The sequence below is a fragment of the Podarcis filfolensis genome, assembly GCF_964270895.1.
Source record: "Podarcis filfolensis genome assembly, chromosome: 3".
NCBI classification, from domain to species: domain Eukaryota; kingdom Metazoa; phylum Chordata; class Lepidosauria; order Squamata; family Lacertidae; genus Podarcis; species Podarcis filfolensis.
This window is the reverse complement of record NC_139606.1, coordinates 15,925,652-15,946,665: the sequence shown is the minus strand read 5'-3', so window position 1 is coordinate 15,946,665 and position 21,014 is coordinate 15,925,652. Positions and strand designations below refer to the sequence as shown.

Below are 21,014 nucleotides of genomic sequence, written 5' to 3'. Positions count from 1 at the left end.
AGACTGCTCAATGGACTGGAAGCATATCCAAGAGGTAGTGAGAAACATAGCTCAGTGTGAATCACAGAATAGAGAAGGAAAGGGGTAGCAAGACCAATCAAGGAGTCAAGTGGTGATTTGAAGGCTGACAGCTTTGAAAGTTGAAATAAAGCCCTACTTAGTATCTATCTATCTAGCGACCAGACCCACATTTGCTTGGCTTCAACAAAGTGGACATCTCATATGGATTTAGACTAGGGGTGCCTAAACTTGGTTGTTTTTTGGACCAAGAGCCACATACCTGCACTCGGGGGTCCAAATGGCCCCCTATCTTCTTGCGCATGCATGCCTATATAGCACCCTTTACATGTAGATCAGCATGTGGGACATGGTGCTACTGTTCCCTTCCACTCAATATAATGACTGAAGAGGGGGCAAGCTGCATCCTCAGCAGGTCTGAGCACTGCCAAACTTAATGGGGCCTTGGGGGTCCAGAAAAAGTTGCTGGGGGCCTGATCCTTAACCACCCCCTGCTTTAGACCTTACCCTAGTTCTAATATATATGGACCTTTTCTGTTACATTCTCTCATGTTTTGTCAGTTGAATTCTATACAGAAACATGAAATACCATGATTTTATTTGGCATTATACCATAAAAATCCATACACCTATGCTGTTTCTATTTACATACATAAATAAAGTCAGTGGCACGTCAGTTTTAAAAAGCACATGGCAGTGTGAATATCCACAGTGCAAAAGTCCACTAACAACACCACATCTCAAAGCTTTTTCCCTCCTGGAATTAGCTCATTAATTTTTCTCAGATCGCCAAATGACGCCGTTGCAGAACCTCTCTGTGCTGGTCTTGCCTGAAAATAAGACAGAAGGAATCATGTTATGTATGAAGAGCAAGGAATTTAATCAAATTAAATAAAAGCTGGTAAAGGAATTCCACTGAAAAAGCTTAACACAATATATGTACATATATGCTTATTTAGACACTCTAGTTGTAATCAAAAGGATGCACGTTACCTGGGTTTCATGGAATTTCCAACCTATCATGTAATATATCTGAAATGTTGCAGGTACGGTCCCATCATCATTTCCATACATTTCTATGGAAGAAACATGTATTATACATAACACCAGAGAAATACTGCAGAATAGGACACAGTCTTAATTGCCTAAGCAGGTAGTCATAATTTTATTTGCATAATATATAAATACATTTATTTTTATATTATTTTTAGATACTGAGGAGCTACTTAAGTCATTGGATGCGCAACTCAGGCATGAAATGAGCCACTTGACTAAGATGAGCAGTGCTAGTCAGGCATCCAGGCAGCCAACTATCCACCCACTTTCTGTACCAGAAGCCTTTCTGGCCAGCTTCTGCCCTTTAAATTCTTTAAGGACTAGGGAAAAGAACAGTCATCCAACTGTTATGCTAGTGCGCGGCTTTTCTTTTGCTATGGTGATTGCATGAACCTCCACTTCTGCTGGTCCTTTTGGCAGAAGAGAGCAAAGAATGACAACTTTCATATCATGGTTCTTTGCCCAGCTAAATGAAGCAGCTGTGAGCTCCCACTCTTTCTTGGCATTAAGGGAAGCAAAATATGTTCCAGCATTGGAAAGCTGTGTGCATTATGGTGGGGAGGAGGAAGAAGTGAGAAAACAGAAAAGGATGGGCAACCAGCCTTGAAAACACTTGTTTGCAGGGAAGGTTGGTGAAACGATATGGCACAAACCTATTCAGAGACAGCTATGGCTCAACTTTTCACCATATAGTAAAATTTAATCTATTTAAGCCAATACAGGTCTATCAAAGGTACCCATCTCATCAAGTTAAGACATTCCAGTTCAAACACCAAACTCACCTCTGTACACAGCTGCCGCTGCCAACATGGTTGCCCTGTGTAGCATAGGTTTTCTGCTCCAAGAGCAATTGCTTTCTCCCATACCTAAAAATAGTTTTCAGGCTTTAAAGGAAGATACAGCACACACGATGAGTTTCACACTCTGCATTTCAGATCAATAATATGACAATATGGGACGAGATATGCAATTCAAAAATCCTATCTGCCAACTGATCATATACATATTTACTTAGAGGTGTTCAGCATTCAAAGAAGCTTCCACTCAGAGAAGTGTGCATAGGACCGTAGTCATGGTAAACAAATCCTAGAGACACCTTACAAAGCAGTATATATTGTGATGGTCATCCAGACTATTACAGATAGGTGGTTTAACCACTTTAGATGGGAACATCTTCCAAACAGCGTGAGGAAAACTTTCCAGAAGTATTGTTTTCTAAAACACAATATTATGTTTACTCAGAAGCAAGCACCATCGAGTTCAATAGGATTTACTTCCAGGTAAGTGTGTGTAGGACTGTAGCTCAATCTTTTGGTAAAATTTAGCCAAGGATGATTTAAAACAAGTATTTTGCCCTTTGACAGCAATATCGTACCTGCCCCAGCTGTCCAAGTGATGATGATGATGATGATGATGATGATGATTATTATTTTGCATTAAGGCAAGAATAGAAATGGCTATTCAGCTTGATCTAAAATTAGACTGGAGATTCACAACTGATCAGAGGTGGCATGCTACCTACTTAAGATGCACGCTACTAGTAACATACATTAAATTAGTGCTCCCCCTTACCTTCAAAGGCTAGCAGACAATGTTTTCTTGTTCAAACATCAGCCTCAATGGTACAAAAAACAACAACCCCAACCTACTCTGTTTAACCAATCTGTAGGACTGGGATAGGGATCCTGGGCTCCCATCATCAGCTGTCATCAGCGCCAGCCAGCATGGCCAATGGTCAGTGATGATGGAAGCTGTAGCTCAACAACATCTGGAGACCACACAGGATCCCCATGCCACCCGTAGAATATACGTATAGGGTACATAGATGTCATGGATTAGCCACCTGGAATGCCCCTCTACAAAGCCTAGGGCATTTAACCATGATATACAGAATAGTATGCTATACTGCTAATTTGCTAATGAGAAAAAGTAGACTTGCCTTGCAGATCATCCATAATCTCAAACATCCCTGGATAATTAACTTGGATTTCATCAGTATCCTAAAAATAGGAAGGTTTAGGTTTTTAAACATATTCAAAATAATGCACTTCAAAAAGGCCCAATAGTGGGACACAAGCAAGACTAAACACAGCTCTTTTGTATAAATTAAACTTGATTCTATACACAATAGAAGAGGAGGAGTTTGGTAAGATAAAGCACGTTACACCAAGCCAGCAACAGGAAAGCTTTGTGCCACTTACAGCAAATAGAGAAATGGGAAAACGGAGTAGGTGATAATTAGAAACCTAATTAGTAAGAGGACCAATAGGCAGAGTCTCTGAAGGAAAAAGGAAGAGAACAGGGCCAGCCAATACAATTGGCAGCAGCTTCTTAAGAAAGATTGGCCAAGAAGAATTGAGGTATGAATATGGAGAAACAAAAGCACACAACTTTATTCAGATATTTTCAATAAGCAACTGTTTTCAGGGTTTCTTGTAACTGATAATTACCACAGTCAATGTGTTGAAGCCAGCTCCTCCCAGTAGATGTCCTAAGTCACTGACAGCAGTAAACGGAGATACGTGTGGGGAAAATCCACCTTCCCTTTCCAGTTCGGCCAGCTGTAAAGAGCAACGAAGCTCATAGAGCGTGTCTCCCCCAAACATGGCACCAATAAATACTCCATCTGGTTTAAGGATTCGATGTATCTGAAACAAGTCACTGTAATTAAGTAATGGATGAACAAAAGTTGTTTTGTGGTGATATGTATAGTTCAAACTCTGCTCCCAAAACAAGCTAAACAAACTATGGTTATTGGGGAGAAACAAACCACAATCCCTGATTTGGACAGCACAGCCAGGTTTTCACTGTGGCTTCCTTGTTTGTTTCCCCCACTTGCGCCAGGTGAGGAAGGAAGCATGAGCAATCAGGTAACATGCACTAGAACACTTCCCATTGCAGAAAACCACAATATACCACCCCACCCCCAGCCATACCATTCCCTCCCCTGTGTTCCTCCTCCCAAGTCAGCATTCTTTGCTTACTAGGAGTGCTCAGTCCTCATTGGTCTATTTTCAGGGTCCCTGATCACCCTCACCCGAGTATTTTTATACTTCTGCAACCCCCCGAACTACTCTGTGCATGCTAATACCTCCTACTTTTACAAGGGTGCTGCTGTTTTGGTACATAATTAATGGCACAAGGATAAATGATTTAGAATATAGGTTGACTGGAGAGCATAAACAAAGCATCTGATTAAGACATATATTCTCAACACTGACATTTCCAGTACCTGAATGTTTAACAGTGGTTTTTTTGGAGGGGTAACAATTAAAAAGACACCCCCTCACTCCCCCAAAATATATCAAGGCAGATAGACAACTCTCCATGTCCCAGCCTACCCAGTCATTGTTTTTTTAAAAAGTGTGTGTATATATATATATATAGAGAGAGAGAGATAGTTCCCAGTTTCCAACTGGAAAATGTAAAGACATGGCCAGCACAATATTGGAAAAACTCAGTATGATTAAATATTACTCTCACCAGTACTTAACTCAGCTAAATTCCTATCTATCAACTTTATAGGAGCAGCAATACTTGTACTTACCTCGTGCAATGTTTTGGGAAGATCATTTACCCAATGCAAGCTAAAAAAATAATTAAATGAAAAATGGATTAATAAAAGGTATAGAGCTCTCTCAGCAATGCACGTTTCAGGCAGCACAGGTTGTAGGTTACTGGCACAAAGGTAATTGTATTGGATAAAAAATATGAAAGAGTAAGAAAGGGCTAAGACAAGAGCTATGAGCCACACTTGCTGTGCAATCCTATGCATAGTTACTCAGAAATAGGTCCCAGTGAGTTCAGTGGGGCTTGCTTCTTGGTGAGCATGCATAGGACTGCAGCCTTGGAATCTTATTTTTCTGCACAACTTGTTTAGAGTGTGGTGCTGATAATGAAAAGGTTGCAGGTTTGATCCCTGTATGGGACAACTATATAGTCCAGCATTGCAGGGGGTTGGACTAGATGATCCTCAGGGTCCATTCCAACTGTACAGGTCTAGGATTCAAACTGGCTGAGGTTTTCAAATACACTGGGAATCTTGCCAAGTTAAAGCAGGCTGCTGTTGTATTTGCTGCTAAAGAATCCAGATGCATCCAAATGCAGCCATGCATATGTGCAACACAGAACTATGGCTTAGTACAGCCTTCCTCAACCTGGTGCCCTATAGACCTTTTGGACTACAACACTACTCATCCCTGACTGTTGGTCATGCTGTTGGGAGTTGAAGTCCAACATCTGGAGGGAACCAAGTTAAGCCATGGATTCTTTTGTTCCACACACCACCACCCACCACATTTTGTGTGTTTGGATGATCAGCAGTATTAAACTCAGCTTGTCATTCTGCTTGAGCTATGACAGTGTAAACAAGCCAGCTTCATAAGCCATGGTTTGATGTTGGCTTGCTTTTGAAACTAGTTGTAGTTAGTGGTAACAACCACTCCCAGTTTGGATGAAATAATTTCTGAAACCAGCCAGAAAGCCTTAATGGTAAAGGCACCTCTTATTGGTTTTGGAGACCAACTTTGTACTACCATACATATCTACTTAGAAGTAGGCCCCCATTGAGTTCAATAGGACTTATTTCCAGGTGAGTGTGTAATGGCTTGGTATCCAACAGAAGTGTTAGCTTCCACGTGTTTTTAAGATACAGAGGCCAGGATCCAAACGAACATGTGCAGTGTTCTATTTGTGCTTTAGAGCTTTTCAGCCCCCTTTCCCTTCACATAACAACAATTTGTAGATCTTGGTAGCTCAGAAGCCTCACTGTCAAAGCAGCAACTGTTACAGTGCTAGGGAATGAATTCTATAGAAAGTTAGCTCTTCCTCAACCTAACCCCATGCATGGAAATGCTTTAATTCACACCCACAATCACTAGAAACTATTTTGTTTACCTTTAGCTCACTTACCTCAGTCCACTGACAACAAGATCAAATGTATTCTCCTTGAAAGGAAGGAATTCTTCATCAGCTATAACACTCACTCTGGGTATCTCGGATTCTATTGCGTTTTTCTAAATTAGATTAGAATAGAAATGGCTTAGGACTGCAGTTAAGGTGCTTTACTTTTCAATATAATGGATTAAACAGCTAGCAAGTACAAGACAGCTACCTACCAAAGCGTTTTCTGCAATATCGGCTTGAAAAAGCTGTTCAATGACATCCTGAAACAAAAATAACCATAAATTGTCTCCAGCCGTTTACCCGATTTTATCTAGGGGTGAGTGGGAGGGGAGAGTTACTTTGGGTGAAGACAGACGAAAAGTAGAATACCCTGGTCCATATCTAAAAGCTTTATTTCATAGGGAGACAATATTGTGTAACGTACGCCACAAAAGTGCAATCCTATCCACATGGGTGTAAATCCTATCAGATGCCAGTGTGATTTACATCCAAGTTATCAATCACAGGGTTAAGCTATTAAAATGGCACTGCGTGTGACAGCACTCAGAATTTTGCTGACAACAGACTCAAAACAGATTTGACATTGGCGAGTCTGGATCCTACCCACTGTGGCTAGACCTATTTTTATTATGCAAAAGAGAAAAGCCCAAGGTAGATCTACTGTTTAGTTCTCTCTGTGTAATTCAAATCAAAGCCAAAGATCCAGAGGAAATCATACCTTATTTAAATGCTGAGCTATGTAGCTACGTCCACAGCCAAGATCCAATGCAAGGGGGAAAGTCCTTTAGGAAAAATAAATGCAAATTATTTGCAAAGATGCAGCTCAGTAAGACTCCTAATATATAATGCTTTGGTGCAATTCTTACTCTCTAAGTTAGACACAGGCTGCAATGTTGTGTACACTTACTTGAGAGTAAGTCCCACTGAACTAAGTGGCACTTAGAGAGAATATTTGGCTTGAAGTATAGGCCTGATCTGATCAAGTCTCTTCCTCTGAAGTCTCATTCCTCTGAAGGGCTGTGCCCTTTCATTTTACCTGAAGTACAATTCTTTGCATGTTTACTCATAAGTTAGTCCCTTTGTGTTCAATGCTGTTAACGTAACAGCTTCAGCCAGGAGAGCAGATGCCTTAATAGTAATTGCAAAGACTTTCATTATTATACCCATGGGTTCATGTCTTCAAAGATGTCATCTCAAAATTTTATAAGTTAAAACATGCAAAACGTATGCAACTTCGACTTGCAATTGGTTGATGGGAAGGTTACTCTGACAAGTTTCATTATGCTGTCAAATCTGTGGAAAGAATACTGCAACCCTATGTACCTCACTTCAAAGTCTCACTAAAAACCACTGATAAACATGATTACATTTAGGCACATGTTCAATTTTTGCTATTATGTCTGCTGCTATTTCTCATTAATCATATTTTACAAGGTGTTGCTTAGTTACACAAGTTGCTGTTACAGCAGCACACAACACTGTACTCCCAAAGTAATTTTATTTTATTTCATATACAAATGTGTAAGCGCATGGACATTTGGTTCATTCAGCTTATGCACAAATCTAGATTCAGTGTCATTTATGGCTGCCAATTTTGGTCTCTTGTTCTTAACTATATCTTTAAACAGGCATGTGAATAACTATCAGTCTTCCTTCTGTTACCTCAAAATATCTCAATTTACGTTTTCTTCTTTATCACTGACCCACAGCCAGGTAATGTATGCTCTCAAATCTTGGTTACTAGATTGCTCTCTTTTAAGAGATGAATGTTATTAAATTATACCAGTGTAAACTTCTTAAACTTCTCTTACATGACATGCGGTATTTTCTATGCAATACATTTCTGTTTGTTATCTTTATAATTCTTTTTGGGGAAATATAATTTTTAAAAGTTTTTTAAGCAAAAACAAAGAATGAAACTTTCAAGAAACAAAACAGTACAATATTTGTTTTGATCCAAATCCAACTCCCAATTACACACCTTCCACTGAATGGAAACATTACCGTTTTACTCTATAATAAAAAAATAAAAAAATTGTCCAGTAACACCTTAGATAAAAGGACCCCTGGCCATTAGGTCCAGTCATGACCGACTCTGGGGTTGCGGCGCTCATCTCGCTTTATTGGCCGAGGGAGCCAGCGTACAGCTTCCAGGTCATATGGCCAGCATGATTAAGCCGCTTCTGGCGAATCAGAGCAGTGCACAGAAACACCGTTTATCTTCCCGCCGGAGCGGTACCTATTTATCTGCTTGCACTTTGACATGCTTTCGAACTGCTAGGTTGGCAGGAGCAGGGATCGAGCAACGGGAGCTCACTCCGTCGTGGGGATTTGAACCGCCGACCTTCTGATCGGCAAGTCCTAGGCTCTGTGGTTTAACCCTGCGTCAGACCAACACGGCTACCTACCTGAATTTACTGTCAATGATACCAGGAAGCTTTTATAATTCCCCGTATCCAACTTTCTTTAAACTTTACAGTATAGTTGAAATAGCATGGATTTTGTGAAAACAGCTAGACATACAAATTGGATAGGCTAATATCTTACCTAGTTATGTCAAACACACGGTCAGCTATCCTACAACCAACCTGTGAAACAGAAGAAGGAACAGTTGGTTCTCACTATATGGGTTCACCACTTCCAGAAAATAAATTAACCACCACTACAGATTAACTAGTATCACTACCAATTTTGATCTTAGGAAAAACTTAACTTTTTCCACATTTAACTGAAAAGTGATGCTCAATCAGTGGCTTAATTCATACAGAATGTCAAACCATTATTTGGTGATCATGAAAGCTCCTGCAGGCTATTACTCTCCCTCCCTTCCTGGAACTGTTGTAAGACATTTGCTGGTGCAGAACAGCAAATATTCTCCCCTGCCTCCCCAAATCAAGGCACAGTGTACTGTAGGGCTGGTTAAGTTATGGATTGCAAGCAACTAAGCTTTACTCAGAAGAGACCCATTGAAACGACTGGAGCAGAGTTAGTCATGGTCATTAATTTCAAAAGCTCCACTCTGTGTAAAAGTCAATTGAATGCAACCCTATCTTCGTACCAGTCACAGAAAACCCTCCGCACCTCACTTTGACCTGATAGTCCGAAACATATTTGGAAAAAGTAGTTTGCAGGGTTTGCACTAGACATAGTCTCAATGTCAAAGGCACAGAGGCAAGAGGGCAGGATCCCGCCAAGGTGTGCCCAACAGCCAAACCATGCTTTCACACTAGGCGATGTCTGAATCCAGGCAGGAAAAAAACCCAAAACAAACAGGAACGATTTGGGACTATATATTTTTATACTGACGTTTTCTAGCGATCAGCCACATGCACTTGGACTGATATTGCTGGAAGGCTGGCAGTGTGGTTAGCAGCAGATAAATAAGGCATTATTATTATTATTATTATTATTATTATTATTATTATTATTATTTTCCTGGAGGCAGGATTATTTATTTACTTGGTTTGAAGAGTTATGCCCCGCCCCTCCAACCACCTTTGGTGGGTCGAATGATCCTCAGCTACTCTATCCGAATGACATTGAGACCTATTCAACCTTCGTGGATCCCAGTGCGCAAAACCGGACGCTGAAGCTGCTGGCCCAAACGCTGTACACGAAAAGGGTCCCTTCTACGTCCTCGGCATTGGGTGGCGGGGGCCGCATCCAGGAACCCGGCCCGGGGGCTCTCCGCCCTCGCCTGCCCAGCGGCGCTCACCTCTTCCCTCAGGTACTCGCAGCGCTGCATCTCCGGCCGCGCCGCCGCCCACTCCTTCTGCTTCCTCTTCAGCTGCCGGTCGAAGGGGCTGAGGGCGCCGGGGCCCGCGGCGGAGCGGCGACCCAAACTGCCGCCCAGGAGGAGAAAGCGGAGGAGGCGGCGGTGCGGCCCCCTCAGCAGCGCCCTCGCGCCCATCGCCGAGAAAGCGATGCGCATGCGCTCCTGCCTCGAACCCGCGCGCCGCACTTTCCACGGATTGCCTCTGTTTCAGTTTATATTCGCATTCGCTGGGAAGCTTAACCGTCGTCCCGCCCAGCTGACCGCGCCTTCCAATTGGAGGCCGGCCTTCCAAGGAAGCGCTCGCTGCGCATGCGCAGTCTTTCGGAAGTGACGAGATGTTGTGTGCTTTCTCCCCTCCCCCCCGCCGAGACCGGAAGTTCCTCGCGCCTGAGTAGCCTGAGGAGAAGCTGCGGTGAGTATGGGGAGCACGCGGGTGTCGTGGGCCCCGTGGAGCGGTTGCGCCTCTTATGAGGGAGGCAGCGGCACCTTGTTCGTAAATGTTCGTAGGAGGCGCTTTTCTAGGCTTTATTTCATTGCTGCTGTACTTTCCCCCTGTGCGTATACCACGCTTTTCTGCTCCGTTTTAGCTAGCCAGGGTTAACAGCTGTTTGCTCCTCAGCAGAGGGTTTATTATTGTTGTATTATATTATTATTGTTATTATTATAAAATTTGTATACCGCCCTTCATAGGATCGTAGAGTTGGAAAGGGGACCCCGAGGGTCATCTAGCCCAGCCCCTCGCAATGCAGGAATCTCACTAGATCATACGTGGCAAATGCTTAAAAACATCCAGAAAAGAAGAGTTCACCACTTTCCGAGGAAGCCTGTTTTACTGTCAGACAGAAATCTTAATGTCAGAAGGTTCTTCCTGATGTTGAATCGGAATCTCCTTTCTTGCAACTTGAAGCCATTGGTTTCTGCACTTTTCAGTCGGGGAATACAGTGGTACGTCGGTTTACGAACTTAGTCTGTCCTGGAAGTCCATTCTTAAACCCAAGTGTGCTTTTCCTAATGAGGCTTCCCGCCACCGGTGCCCTTCCACTGTTCAGATTCCGTTCTTAGACCGAGGTAAAGTTCTCAAACCAAGACACGATTTCCAGTTTTGCAAAGTTTGTAAACCAAATAGTTCTTAAACCGGACTGTTCTTAAACCAAGGTATCACTGTACAACATACACCGTACGTGTATGTTTTGTACTCTGATGTACCCAGTGTGCAGACACTACAACTGCTGCTATGTAACCTTTCGGTGATGGAAATGTGAAATATCAATATATGCTTTCCCTGCATAAATTGTTCCTATGTTTCAGTCCAAATCTATACATATTTTTCTTGGAAGTAAGTCTTCCTGGAGCTTGAAGGAGCTGCAGCCTTTATCACCTCAGAAAGTGGTCAACAACTGACGAATCTGCCTCTGAGATATTTTTAGGCAACTCGTATCTCTGCTTTGATTGTATTTAGGATAAAAGCTAGGAGAGTGCTGCTTTTATCTTGTAAGTAACTTACATTTCAGGAATGATTGGAGCTGTAGTTCAGCAGCATCTGGAAAGCCAAAGGCTCCCCACACCTGACCTTCTCCTTGGTGTGATGGCAGACATGAAATCCTACTTTTCTGCCATTGCTGTGTCAGTGAAAATTTAGCCAGCAAAACTATTCCTAGTGATTACAGGCCTATTGCATCTTTGTTCTTGAGACAGTGGTGAGGCCAGGGGCTTTTGCAGTACATTTTGTAGATTTTATTTATTTACAGTCAGCTTTTTTAGGGGTACTCAGGGATATGCAGTACCGGCACCTATTTTTTCTTGTTAAAAAGTGTGACATGCACTGTAACAACTTCATGGTGATTACTGGCACTTACTTTTCTAGCAAAAAGCACTGCTTGCAGTATATATCACGCAGACAACAAAAATTGTCTGAGCAGTTTTTAAGTAAAGATCATAGGGTATAAAATAGAATATAAAACATAACATTTCAATGAAATCAAGAGCAAAAGAAATCCAGTGGCAGAATATGGAAACACTGCAAATGATCTAAAACATACTTTTTTAAAATAAAAAGCAAGAAAGATGGAAGCTTTTCAAAAATAAAAAAGGTAAATCATCTGGTGCTGGAAAGATTTCAGTGTGGGCACCAGACATGCCTTTCTGGCAAGAGCATTCTGCTCCTGGGATGCCACCACTTTAAAGATCCTCCCTCTGGTGGCCACCTGTCCAGCCTTATTTGCTAGGGGCTCCTAGAATAAAGTATCTGAAGAAGATCTTAGGGTCTTTTTCCTCAACTCTGACCTGGATTTACATGTTGTGTTGATATGCCCATGGCACCTACTTGTCCTGTTAATTCATCTTGAGATGTTAATGGGATCCCTGGAACTGTGAAGTTGTCCACTGCTACTACCTGCCTTCTCAATCCTTGCATGCTATGGTTGATTAATATAGTCAGAGAGGAATGTCTGGTGAGTGGAGCAGATTATGAGTTCTCCTTTCAAGAATGGCAATATGCCAGCTGCTCTGGAAAAAGCTGTTGTAAGAAACCCTCCTTAGTCACTGCTATTTAGTATAATTGTATGTATCAAACATTTCTAGGCAGAGTTCATGTATGTGCTGTTTTCTCATATTCCTCACTCCCGCCGTGCTCCGAAGGCTTGCAGATAGCTTCATTTTTGGAGGGGAAAAAGTGCGTCCTATAGAGCAAAAAATATGGTACTTTGAGCCACTAAAAAAAGCTGTTGAGGTTAGATGTACATACTGCCTGTTTTGGATGGGATTCCACCGGCTATAGCTGATGTTCCATTTGCACCTTTTTCTGGGGAAGATAGAGCAGGCCACTAGATTCACAAAAGCCGTGGTCCTATCCAGATCAGACCACATTTAATGGAACTTGAAAAGTGAGGAAGAAGGTTGAATAGGCCTCACTGTTTGTCCAGATTGTGCCATATGCTTCTTTGGGTGTGTAACTTTATTCCTTTGCTTAGGGGTAGCCAACACCATGTCATGCAGATGGTGTTGGACTCCCATGAACTGCAACCAGCATGACCACTAGCTGGGAGTGATGGGAGTTGGAGTTCAACAACGTCTGGAAGGCACTATGTTTGCTACTCCTACTTTACTAATCTGTAAGTCTTGTGAAACTACTGGTATGCTTGGTGCTGTCTTGCTCCTTAATAAAAACTGTCAGTAATTTCAGAGTGATGCATTGTGATAGAATTGCTTTATGGATGTAACCTTTCTTTCTTTCTTTCTTTCTTTCTTTTTTTAGTAGTTCAAGTTTGGCCTTTTTTAAAGTGTGAAAATGGAGTCTAAAAAGGAGATCATTAGTGACCAGCGGTTTTCCCGCATTACAAAAGACCCAAGATTTTGGGAAATGCCAGAAAAAGATCGCAAAATCAAAATTGATAAAAGATTTCAGGCCATGTTTCATGATAAAAAATTCAAGTTGAAGTACACTGTGGATAAGCGAGGGCGGCCTGTTCAACACAGCTCTACAGAGGACCTGAGACGCTTTTATGACCTTTCCGATTCAGATTCAGATCTTTCAGAGTCTGACCAAAAATTAACTAAGAAGAAATCGCAGGGAGAGAAGGCCAAGACTAAAGAAAAGAGAGTATCTGAGAAGTCTCCTGTTGATACTAACTCTGGGAAAGAAAGCAAAGGGACAGATAAAAGTTCCTCATTGTTAAAACTGGGTATTTTAAAAAATGAAGGCCAGAAAAGCAAATCGTTAAAGTCCAAAAAGACTGTAAAAGGCACACAAGTGATTGAATTGCAACAAGTAAAGGAACTTACACCAAAGAAGCAGAACAAGCAAGGCAGAAAGTATACTGAGAACCTGAAGACTGTAAAAGAAAAAGCAGTGAAAAATAGCAGCATAGACAGTTATGTAAACCATAAGAGAAATGAATTAGGTTGGTTGAATGTAATTAATTGAAATTTGTCACCTGTCTCTCAATCTTACTCAGCTTTTCTTGGATGTAATATTTTATTAGCCAGTTTGGATAATCCTACCTCAGTTTATCAAACTGAGATATGCATGAGTCTTCTGCTTATGCACACAAGCCCCTTTGATTCACCCTTTGCGGAGTGCAGCAGTCAAACCAGGAAGCAGCTAATGAACCATAGTTTTCCATTTCATTTGAACTGGGAAGTTATGGTCATCAGCTTTGAAATAAGCCATTGTCCTAAACCATGGTTTGAAATGGACTTTAAGACCCTGGCTTGTGTTGAAACTGGTACCTGCAGTTTCCCAATTTACATAAAATGCCTTGCCACGAAGGGAGGAGCAAAAAAAGGCTCGTGTATCCTGGTTTAATATACTGAGATTTGCTAATCCAAACCCCTATGTGGGTTTCAATGGAACTTCCAAGTAAGTGCATAGAAGCATAGCCTAAATGAATAATAATTCTCTATGCCTCTGTTTTCTGCATGCAACACTTCTTTTATTGGAGACTGTTTAAATTTGCCAAAACTAACACAATAATTGCTTTTGTGGTGCCCCAGAAGATCAGTAAGTTTTCCAAACATGATTTGGAAAGAAGTGCACTTAGTGGTAAACTCTGTGGAGGTAATATATGTTAAACTTGAGGAGGAAAACTGTCCTAGATCTGTACTTTTAAATAGGTTGGGGTGGGGAATCTGTCATCTTCTCGAAGTTGCTAGACTACACTTTGCAGCATTTCTGATGATTGGCCATGCTGGCTGGGACTAATAGGAATTATAGGGCCTCAGATTCTCAACTCCTGAAATAGATGGCGGAATCTAGTTTGGGATTAGGGCTGTACAGTGCACCAAGTGTCAGTGGAACTGGTTGCAGTGCAGTCTCTTACAAAGAGTTAGCAGAATCTCTCTATCACCAGAGTACCACTGCATCATGGTTAGCCTATCCCTATAAACAGGATCCTATGCCATCATGCTTATACCTCATTTTATCCCATCCAGCAGCCAGCATGTCCCCCAGACTTTTGGCTCCCAGTACAAGGACAAAAGGCTGGCTTTGGCAGCCCTAAATTGAGTTGCAGAGAGCCCTTCATTATGAGTGGCTGCCGTCCCAGTGGGGAGGTACTATGCCAGGGGTTTCATATTAGTGGCTGCCACCTTTTCTGTCTCTCCTGCTGCCACTGCCATATCTCTCTTTCTGCTACCCAGTTTTCCCCCTCATCACCCACAAGAATTGAGGTCAAGGGCTGAGGACTGGATGTCGTGGTTTCTCACCTGTGACTTAGAGCAGTGGCACTTAACCCTTCTTGGGTGACAGACCCCTTTGAAAATCTGATGAAAGCTATGAACCCCCTCCAGGGAAAAATGCACATAAACACACAAGCTTTCTGCTTAGAATTTATTTTATCGTGTTGGGTTTGTGTGTGCGCGCACACACATTTGTGTGTGCACTCGCCTAGTTTCCCGGCCTAAGCCCATCCATGGACCCCCCAGGAATCTCTCTTTCAAATAGAAACTGTGAAAACACAGTGTTATGAAAACTATTTTCACCAAAGTGAGTAGTTTGTTTTCCTCTCTAAATGTGCTATCAAAAACATTTACATTTAAAAAAACAGTTTCTTAATGAATTTGTCCACATGTGTGATAGAAAATTATTTTTGCCACTTGACAGGGAAACATTTGGTTTCCCAGATAGTTAGCTGCATGCTATTGTAAGCTACAATTTGGTCAATGAACATCTCAATCACCACTGAAAATCTTAGCAATATTCCATTCTCCTTTACACTCTGCATGTCTGAGGTGCCATCTTTTTTTGAGGGATAATTGGACGTAATTCAGATTTGGAAAATACCATATTGTACATATGTATGTTTAAATGTATTGCTTTTCCTTCATTTAGAAAAGGAAGATAATTCTTTCAGCAAGCATATTAATGAACATTGCTTGCAAAAGGAAACTTGTGAAAATGTGGAGCACTTTGATCTTGATGAATTGGAAGGTAGTGAAGAGACTGAAGAGGAAAGCGAGTCAGAAGATAGCGGGGATCTGGAAGAGGAAAGCACCTTGGGAGAGGAGGGAGAAATGAGAGAAGAAAGTGGTTCAGAAGATGAAGAAGAAACAGGAAATGAAAGTGAGATTGATGAAAGCGACAGTGGGCCAGATTTGGCAAGGGGGAAAGGCAATATAGAAACCAGCTCTGATGATGATGATGAAGAGGAGGATTTGGCTGAGATATATCCAAAGGAGCCTGAAGTTGAACATGGATGGGGAGAATTGGCTAAAGATGCCCCTCGTGCAGATGCGGTAAGGCTCAAGGAATCTTGAAAGACCTAACTACATAATTATCTTTTAAGTAGCTCTTTCTGTAGAGAGTGTTTTTCGTTTCTTGCCTTCCTTCAAGGCCAGTCCTCATGAAAAGCAAGTCCATAAGTAAGTGGTTTATAGGATTGCAGCCTCCCACACTCCCAGCAAGTTTACAGCTCACTTTTTCATTAGGGGTGGAGGGAAGGCCTAACATATGGAATGAGAGTTTTTCTAGTATTTCTATATAACACATTTAAAATTTCAGTACTTCTAGCAGCAGTTTTTGCAACTTCACTGTCAAGCAGGCTAAAACTGAAGCAGGAGCCACTCAAAATAGTTGCAGAACCTCTGTTGAAATTCTGGTTCTGTATCTTCTGCCCTTAGTTTTGTCTTTGTGGATTTAGCAGTTTATCCTTGCTGTCCTAGATTAAGCAAGAATGGTTAACTGTCTGTCTGGCCTGATGTGTATGTTTATGTATATGAAAAGGAAACAGCCAGCCAAAGGTATATGATCTTTACTGGAGGAGGAAAGTCAATATGTAATTTGTTGATGTTTTCTGGTTCTTCTCCAAGGCAGAAAGCTCTGTAGCCGTGCTCATACTCCACTGTGAGTCCTCTTTGTGCACAAATCTAATTTCATAACTGCATTTTTTTTTACATAGGGTGATATATGCAGTCCATTGTGTTACCTTAAAGGTCTAGGCAGCTGTTGTGAAATTATTTTCTTACACACAGATCACACGTAGATTGGCAGTTTGCAACATGGACTGGGATCGACTGAAAGCTAAGGACCTACTGGCTTTACTTAATTCATTTACACCTAAAGGTGGTTTTATCTTTTCTGTAAAGGTAAGCACTTGTTTTCAACAGCAGCGTTCAAATAATGCATATTTGGGGAAGTGCAAAGCAATCCACCTATCTTTTTGCAAATAGTTGCAACTGTGAGACTAGCATGGGTTGTGCTGGAGAAATTGTAAATTGTGGTGTTTCAGTGGAAATACTTGGTTAGACTTGCACTGAAGGTGTGGAAAGAGGTGTCAAAACTGTGGCCCTCCGTATGTTACTAGACTACAACTCCTATCTCTCACTACTGCCCATGTTGGCTGAGGCTGATGGGACTTTGAATTCCAACCACACCAGGAGGACTATAAGTTTGCCACTCCTATATTAGAGTAAGATTACAATTCTGCAGCACAGTTAGGTTCACTGAATGCTCTTTTAACTGGACAGTAAATGCAATCCCCCCCCCCTCTGGAATCCATAAGGAATCCTTTAGTATAGAACTCTGTGGAAAATGTATACTGGTGAGGCATGAAAGCAGAACACCAAAAGTTAAGACATTTCTGCTGTTAAAGCAGTCTACCATGAGCTGCTGTCCGTGTCAGTTGAGCCTCATGCATAAAGACCTATTCATAGTGCAATGTGAGTAGTGGATTTCATTGTATAAATCATAGTTTAGGCAGAAGGGAAAGATGGGGAAATTTATTATTTAAAACCTAAGCCCAAGCTGCTCTCAAGCCACTTAATACAATGTCATGCACCCTTTTTATTGTTTCTAGATCTATCCTTCAGAGTTTGGGAAAGAGAGAATGAAAGAGGAGGAAGTGAATGGTCCAACTGAGCTATTAAGCCTTCCTGAAGATGTCACAGAGAATGACAGGTGTTTAACCCTGACATACAATAATTCCCATATATATAAAATTTTGCTATTGAAATCCAATAAATTGGGAAGGGTTATTGTTTTTGTATTATGTACTGTGTTTTTATATTTTAAACCACCCTGTGGTCCTCAAATGAAGGGCAGTATATACTTTTAATAAATATACTAAATAATAAATAAACCCCTTTGAAATCCTAGGAAGAATTAAAGTTAGTAATCAATATCAAAATGATTCTAGTTTAACATAATTTTTTTCTATTGGTATCTTATTCCAAAAACTTTGTCTTCACACCAAAGCATTTGGGATGTAGTGGACCTAACATTAGTTTGGTTCACATGTAACAGTAAGCAATGGTTGGGTATAAACCATGGTTCACTGTGCACACTGCCCAGTTGCTCCTGCTCTGCCACATCTTGCTTACATCTGGGAGAAACAAACCAAGAGGCTTAGCTTGGTGCTATGTGTGAATCAGCACTCAAAGTATGTTTTGCTCCTTGGCTTCCACTCATGGTTTGTATAGAGAAACAAACACAAGTTCTGGTTTGCAGGTAACACTCATTGTTTGCTTCTTGTGGAGGCAGGCAGGGCTGACCAGCTGAGCAACTTGAACACTACAGCTGCATGTTGCATTTGTGATGGTGGATGTTGTGCAGAATGACCCTGGGGTATCAAAGTGACAAGTATTGACATGATACTGCACAATGAATTTCTACCACTAGATGGAACCTTTCTCCCTCTGGGTGAACACTGCCAGTTTGCTGCTATAGACAAGCCATCCGTTCTAAAAGTCTGAAAAGGAAAAAATTGCTAGTTTAATTGTTACCATAATGCAGCTTTACCTTTGTTTAGCATTTTCAGCACTTTTGGTGCTTCAGAGAACACAAACACCATGGCCACTTTTGTTCATTCATTGCTTTCTGATATCAGACCATAGGGCCCTTGGAACAAGTGCCATGTAGATAGATATACAGTGATATTATAATAATGCTGATAAATAATTGGGGAAAGTTAGGGGATGTAAATGCACATGTTTCTTAAAGCAGAGATATATCTGGCTTTCTCTGTAAACAGTGGCCGGTAGAATTGTATGGGGAGACCTAAACTATTGCATGTTGATTTTTCTTTTTCAGTTCATTTAGTCCAGAAGGCTTCAGTCTTGGTTCCTCAGATGTTGCTGGACTTAACAACTTCCACCATTCCCATCCAGCCTAGCCATCAGGAATTAATGAGAGTTGTAGTGCAACAATATCCAGGGATCCAAGGCTGTATTAGCGCTAAGTTTCTGACCAGCCGATGAGTTTAAGATCATGCTCACTTCTGCATAGGGCCACTTATGCATTGATTTCTTACCATAGTTTGGGTAACTATTCATTAGGAGGGATTGGCAAACTTGGGACAGGATTCAAAGTTTTTCACCAATAGTTCGCTGTGTTCAGAGTACCTTTGAACGTCTATGTCTCAAACGAAAGCTCCTGATGCCACAAAGCAAGATACTTTTGCAAATCAAGGGAGTTCCAAGAGATATAGCATGAAAGCTGCTGTTCAAAGGAAAAAATGTAACAACAACCATTTATGTGTGAATGCAATCCCTTGGGTACAGCAAAAGTAACTCTCTTTATATCCTGGCACATGACTCTAGAGCAGGCTTCCTCAAACTCGGCCCTCCAGATGTTTTTGGCCTGCAACTCCCATGATCCCTAGCTAGCAGGACCAGTGATCAGGGATGATGGGAATTGTAGTCTCAAAACATCTGGAGGGCCGAGTTTGAGGAAGCCTGCTCTCGAATAACCTTGCCCAACCTGGTGCCCTCCAGATGCTGCTGGATTCCAATTCCCATCATCCCTGACCACTTCCCATGCTGGCTGGGACTGATGGGGGTCCAACAATATCAGGAGGCACCAGGCTGGTGAAGGCTATGGAGTATCCATAATTGTGAAGGGACTCGGATTCTAAAGTACATCAGAACATATTCCTAGGGTCTAAGATTACAAAATACCTTGCTATCTCACTGAGTCTGGCACTAGTGTCTGATATTTGGTCATAATCATGAAGAGTTTCATATGTTGGCATATACTCTTGTGCCACACAGCTATGGACAGCTGTGGATTGCAGTATAATTGCTTCATTGTTCCTTCATTTTTTTAGCCTTACTTGATTTCTCTCTCTCCTTTAAAGCATTTATAAGGAAAAACTGAGAGACTATCAGTTCAAGCGACTGAAGTATTTCTATGCGGTTGTAGAGTGTGACACTCCCGAAACAGCCAACAAAATTTATGAAGAATGTGATGGATTGGAATTTGAAAGCAGTTGTTCTTTCGTGGACCTGAGGTATTGTGGGGGGTTTTCTTTTCCTCCTGTGACAGCTTTGTGAAGATGGTTAATTGTTGTTATTCTTTTTGAGAGAGGGTTCCTGAGATAGAAGTTGTTAACTTTTTCCTAGCATCCCAGTAGTTTATGGCCGAGCTGAATCTGAACCCAGATTTCTCAATTCCAGCTGAAACAGTCAAATGCCTGACACACTCTGGCTCCCTTATATCTTGTTTTAAAGCACTGAAGCTACCTTTCCCACACCAGACTCAATTCTGTGGCTTGCATCTTTTGAATATTAGGGTGCTTTTTAACACAGTTAAAGTTGTGTTTTAATGTTGCATCCAAAATTGAATTTACGTTTTTAGAGTGTCATGCTCCATCACTGTCAGTGTCAATGCTTTAAGCAGAGAGCCATTAAGTATGTCCCTCCTAAGTTTCTCACACTCATCACTGAAGTTGGTGATGTTTTACTGGATATTGGGGAGAGTATTTGCTTTGCAAGCGACTGAAATGCTGAACAGTTTGACCAGAGGATAGTTAATTCACAACTCTCAGTGCTGATGATGTTAACTGGTCCTTTCTGTGACAACTGCCCAGAGGTGGAGCTATGGTTTTGTTTGTTATTTTATGTATTTTTGTAGTCTTTACACTGTAAACTACCCTGTGATCCTTTTTTAAATACAAATTTTAATTGGTTTTTAAACAAGTAAAATAACCATTAAACAGTTAACCAGCAATACACCCTGTGATCCTTGGATGAAGGGTGATCTATAAAGTTAACTAATAAATAAACTGAACTTCACCTTAAACATACTTAGCTACCTTTTACAGAGAGTCACACCAATGGTCTGTTGTAACTCAGTATAGTCTGCTATTCTGTCTGGCCGTGTGCCTCCAGGGTCTCACTGACAGGTCTTTTCTAGCTCCGCTTCCCAAGATTCTGGAGGTTCCGGGGACTGAAGTTGGGATTTTCATGTGCAACATCTGTGCTCTTCCACTAAGCTATTGCCTCTTTGCTGGCTTCCTACCCTTCGAGGCCTTGTGAGTTACAGGTTCCT

The 21,014-nt window shown here is 41.5% G+C and overlaps 2 protein-coding genes across 7 annotated transcripts in view; one reads left to right on the top strand and one right to left on the bottom strand.

Annotated features, from left to right (window-relative positions):
- Positions 1–599: 599 nt before the first annotated feature.
- Positions 600–10,073, bottom strand: NDUFAF5 (NADH:ubiquinone oxidoreductase complex assembly factor 5). 4 transcript variants are annotated; one of them, XM_083607403.1, is made up of 12 exons: positions 9,695–10,073; positions 8,527–8,567; positions 6,698–6,761; positions 6,192–6,239; positions 5,986–6,089; positions 4,622–4,661; positions 3,525–3,722; positions 3,014–3,074; positions 1,857–1,940; positions 1,012–1,094; positions 759–848; positions 600–725 (listed from the first exon to the last, which is right to left on the bottom strand). In XM_083607403.1, the coding sequence occupies exons 1-11, from the start codon at positions 9,908–9,910 to the stop codon at positions 759–761; spliced, it is 1,029 nt and encodes a 342-aa protein (XP_083463529.1). In that variant the 5' UTR covers positions 9,911–10,073; the 3' UTR covers positions 600–725. The 4 variants fall into 4 exon arrangements, 3 of the variants coding, with proteins under 3 accessions (XP_083463529.1, XP_083463528.1, XP_083463530.1); XR_014546484.1 differs by lacking the exon at positions 3,014–3,074; XM_083607402.1 differs by having other exon boundaries at positions 600–848.
- The window catches only part of ESF1 (ESF1 nucleolar pre-rRNA processing protein homolog), a 29,970-nt gene continuing 19,017 nt past the window's right edge, over positions 10,062–21,014 (top strand). Inside the window, exons 1-6 of one of the 3 annotated variants that reach the window (XM_083607245.1) lie at positions 10,062–10,166; positions 13,008–13,653; positions 15,582–15,985; positions 16,721–16,834; positions 17,545–17,645; positions 19,822–19,974. In XM_083607245.1, coding sequence (XP_083463371.1) covers positions 13,041–13,653; positions 15,582–15,985; positions 16,721–16,834; positions 17,545–17,645; positions 19,822–19,974 — 1,385 coding nt within the window. In that variant the 5' untranslated portion in view covers positions 10,062–10,166; positions 13,008–13,040. Of the gene's footprint in view, positions 10,167–10,190; positions 10,309–13,007; positions 13,654–15,581; positions 15,986–16,720; positions 16,835–17,544; positions 17,646–19,821; positions 19,975–21,014 lie in introns of those variants that run through there. The other 2 variants (XM_083607246.1, XM_083607247.1) reach the window with 2 other exon arrangements.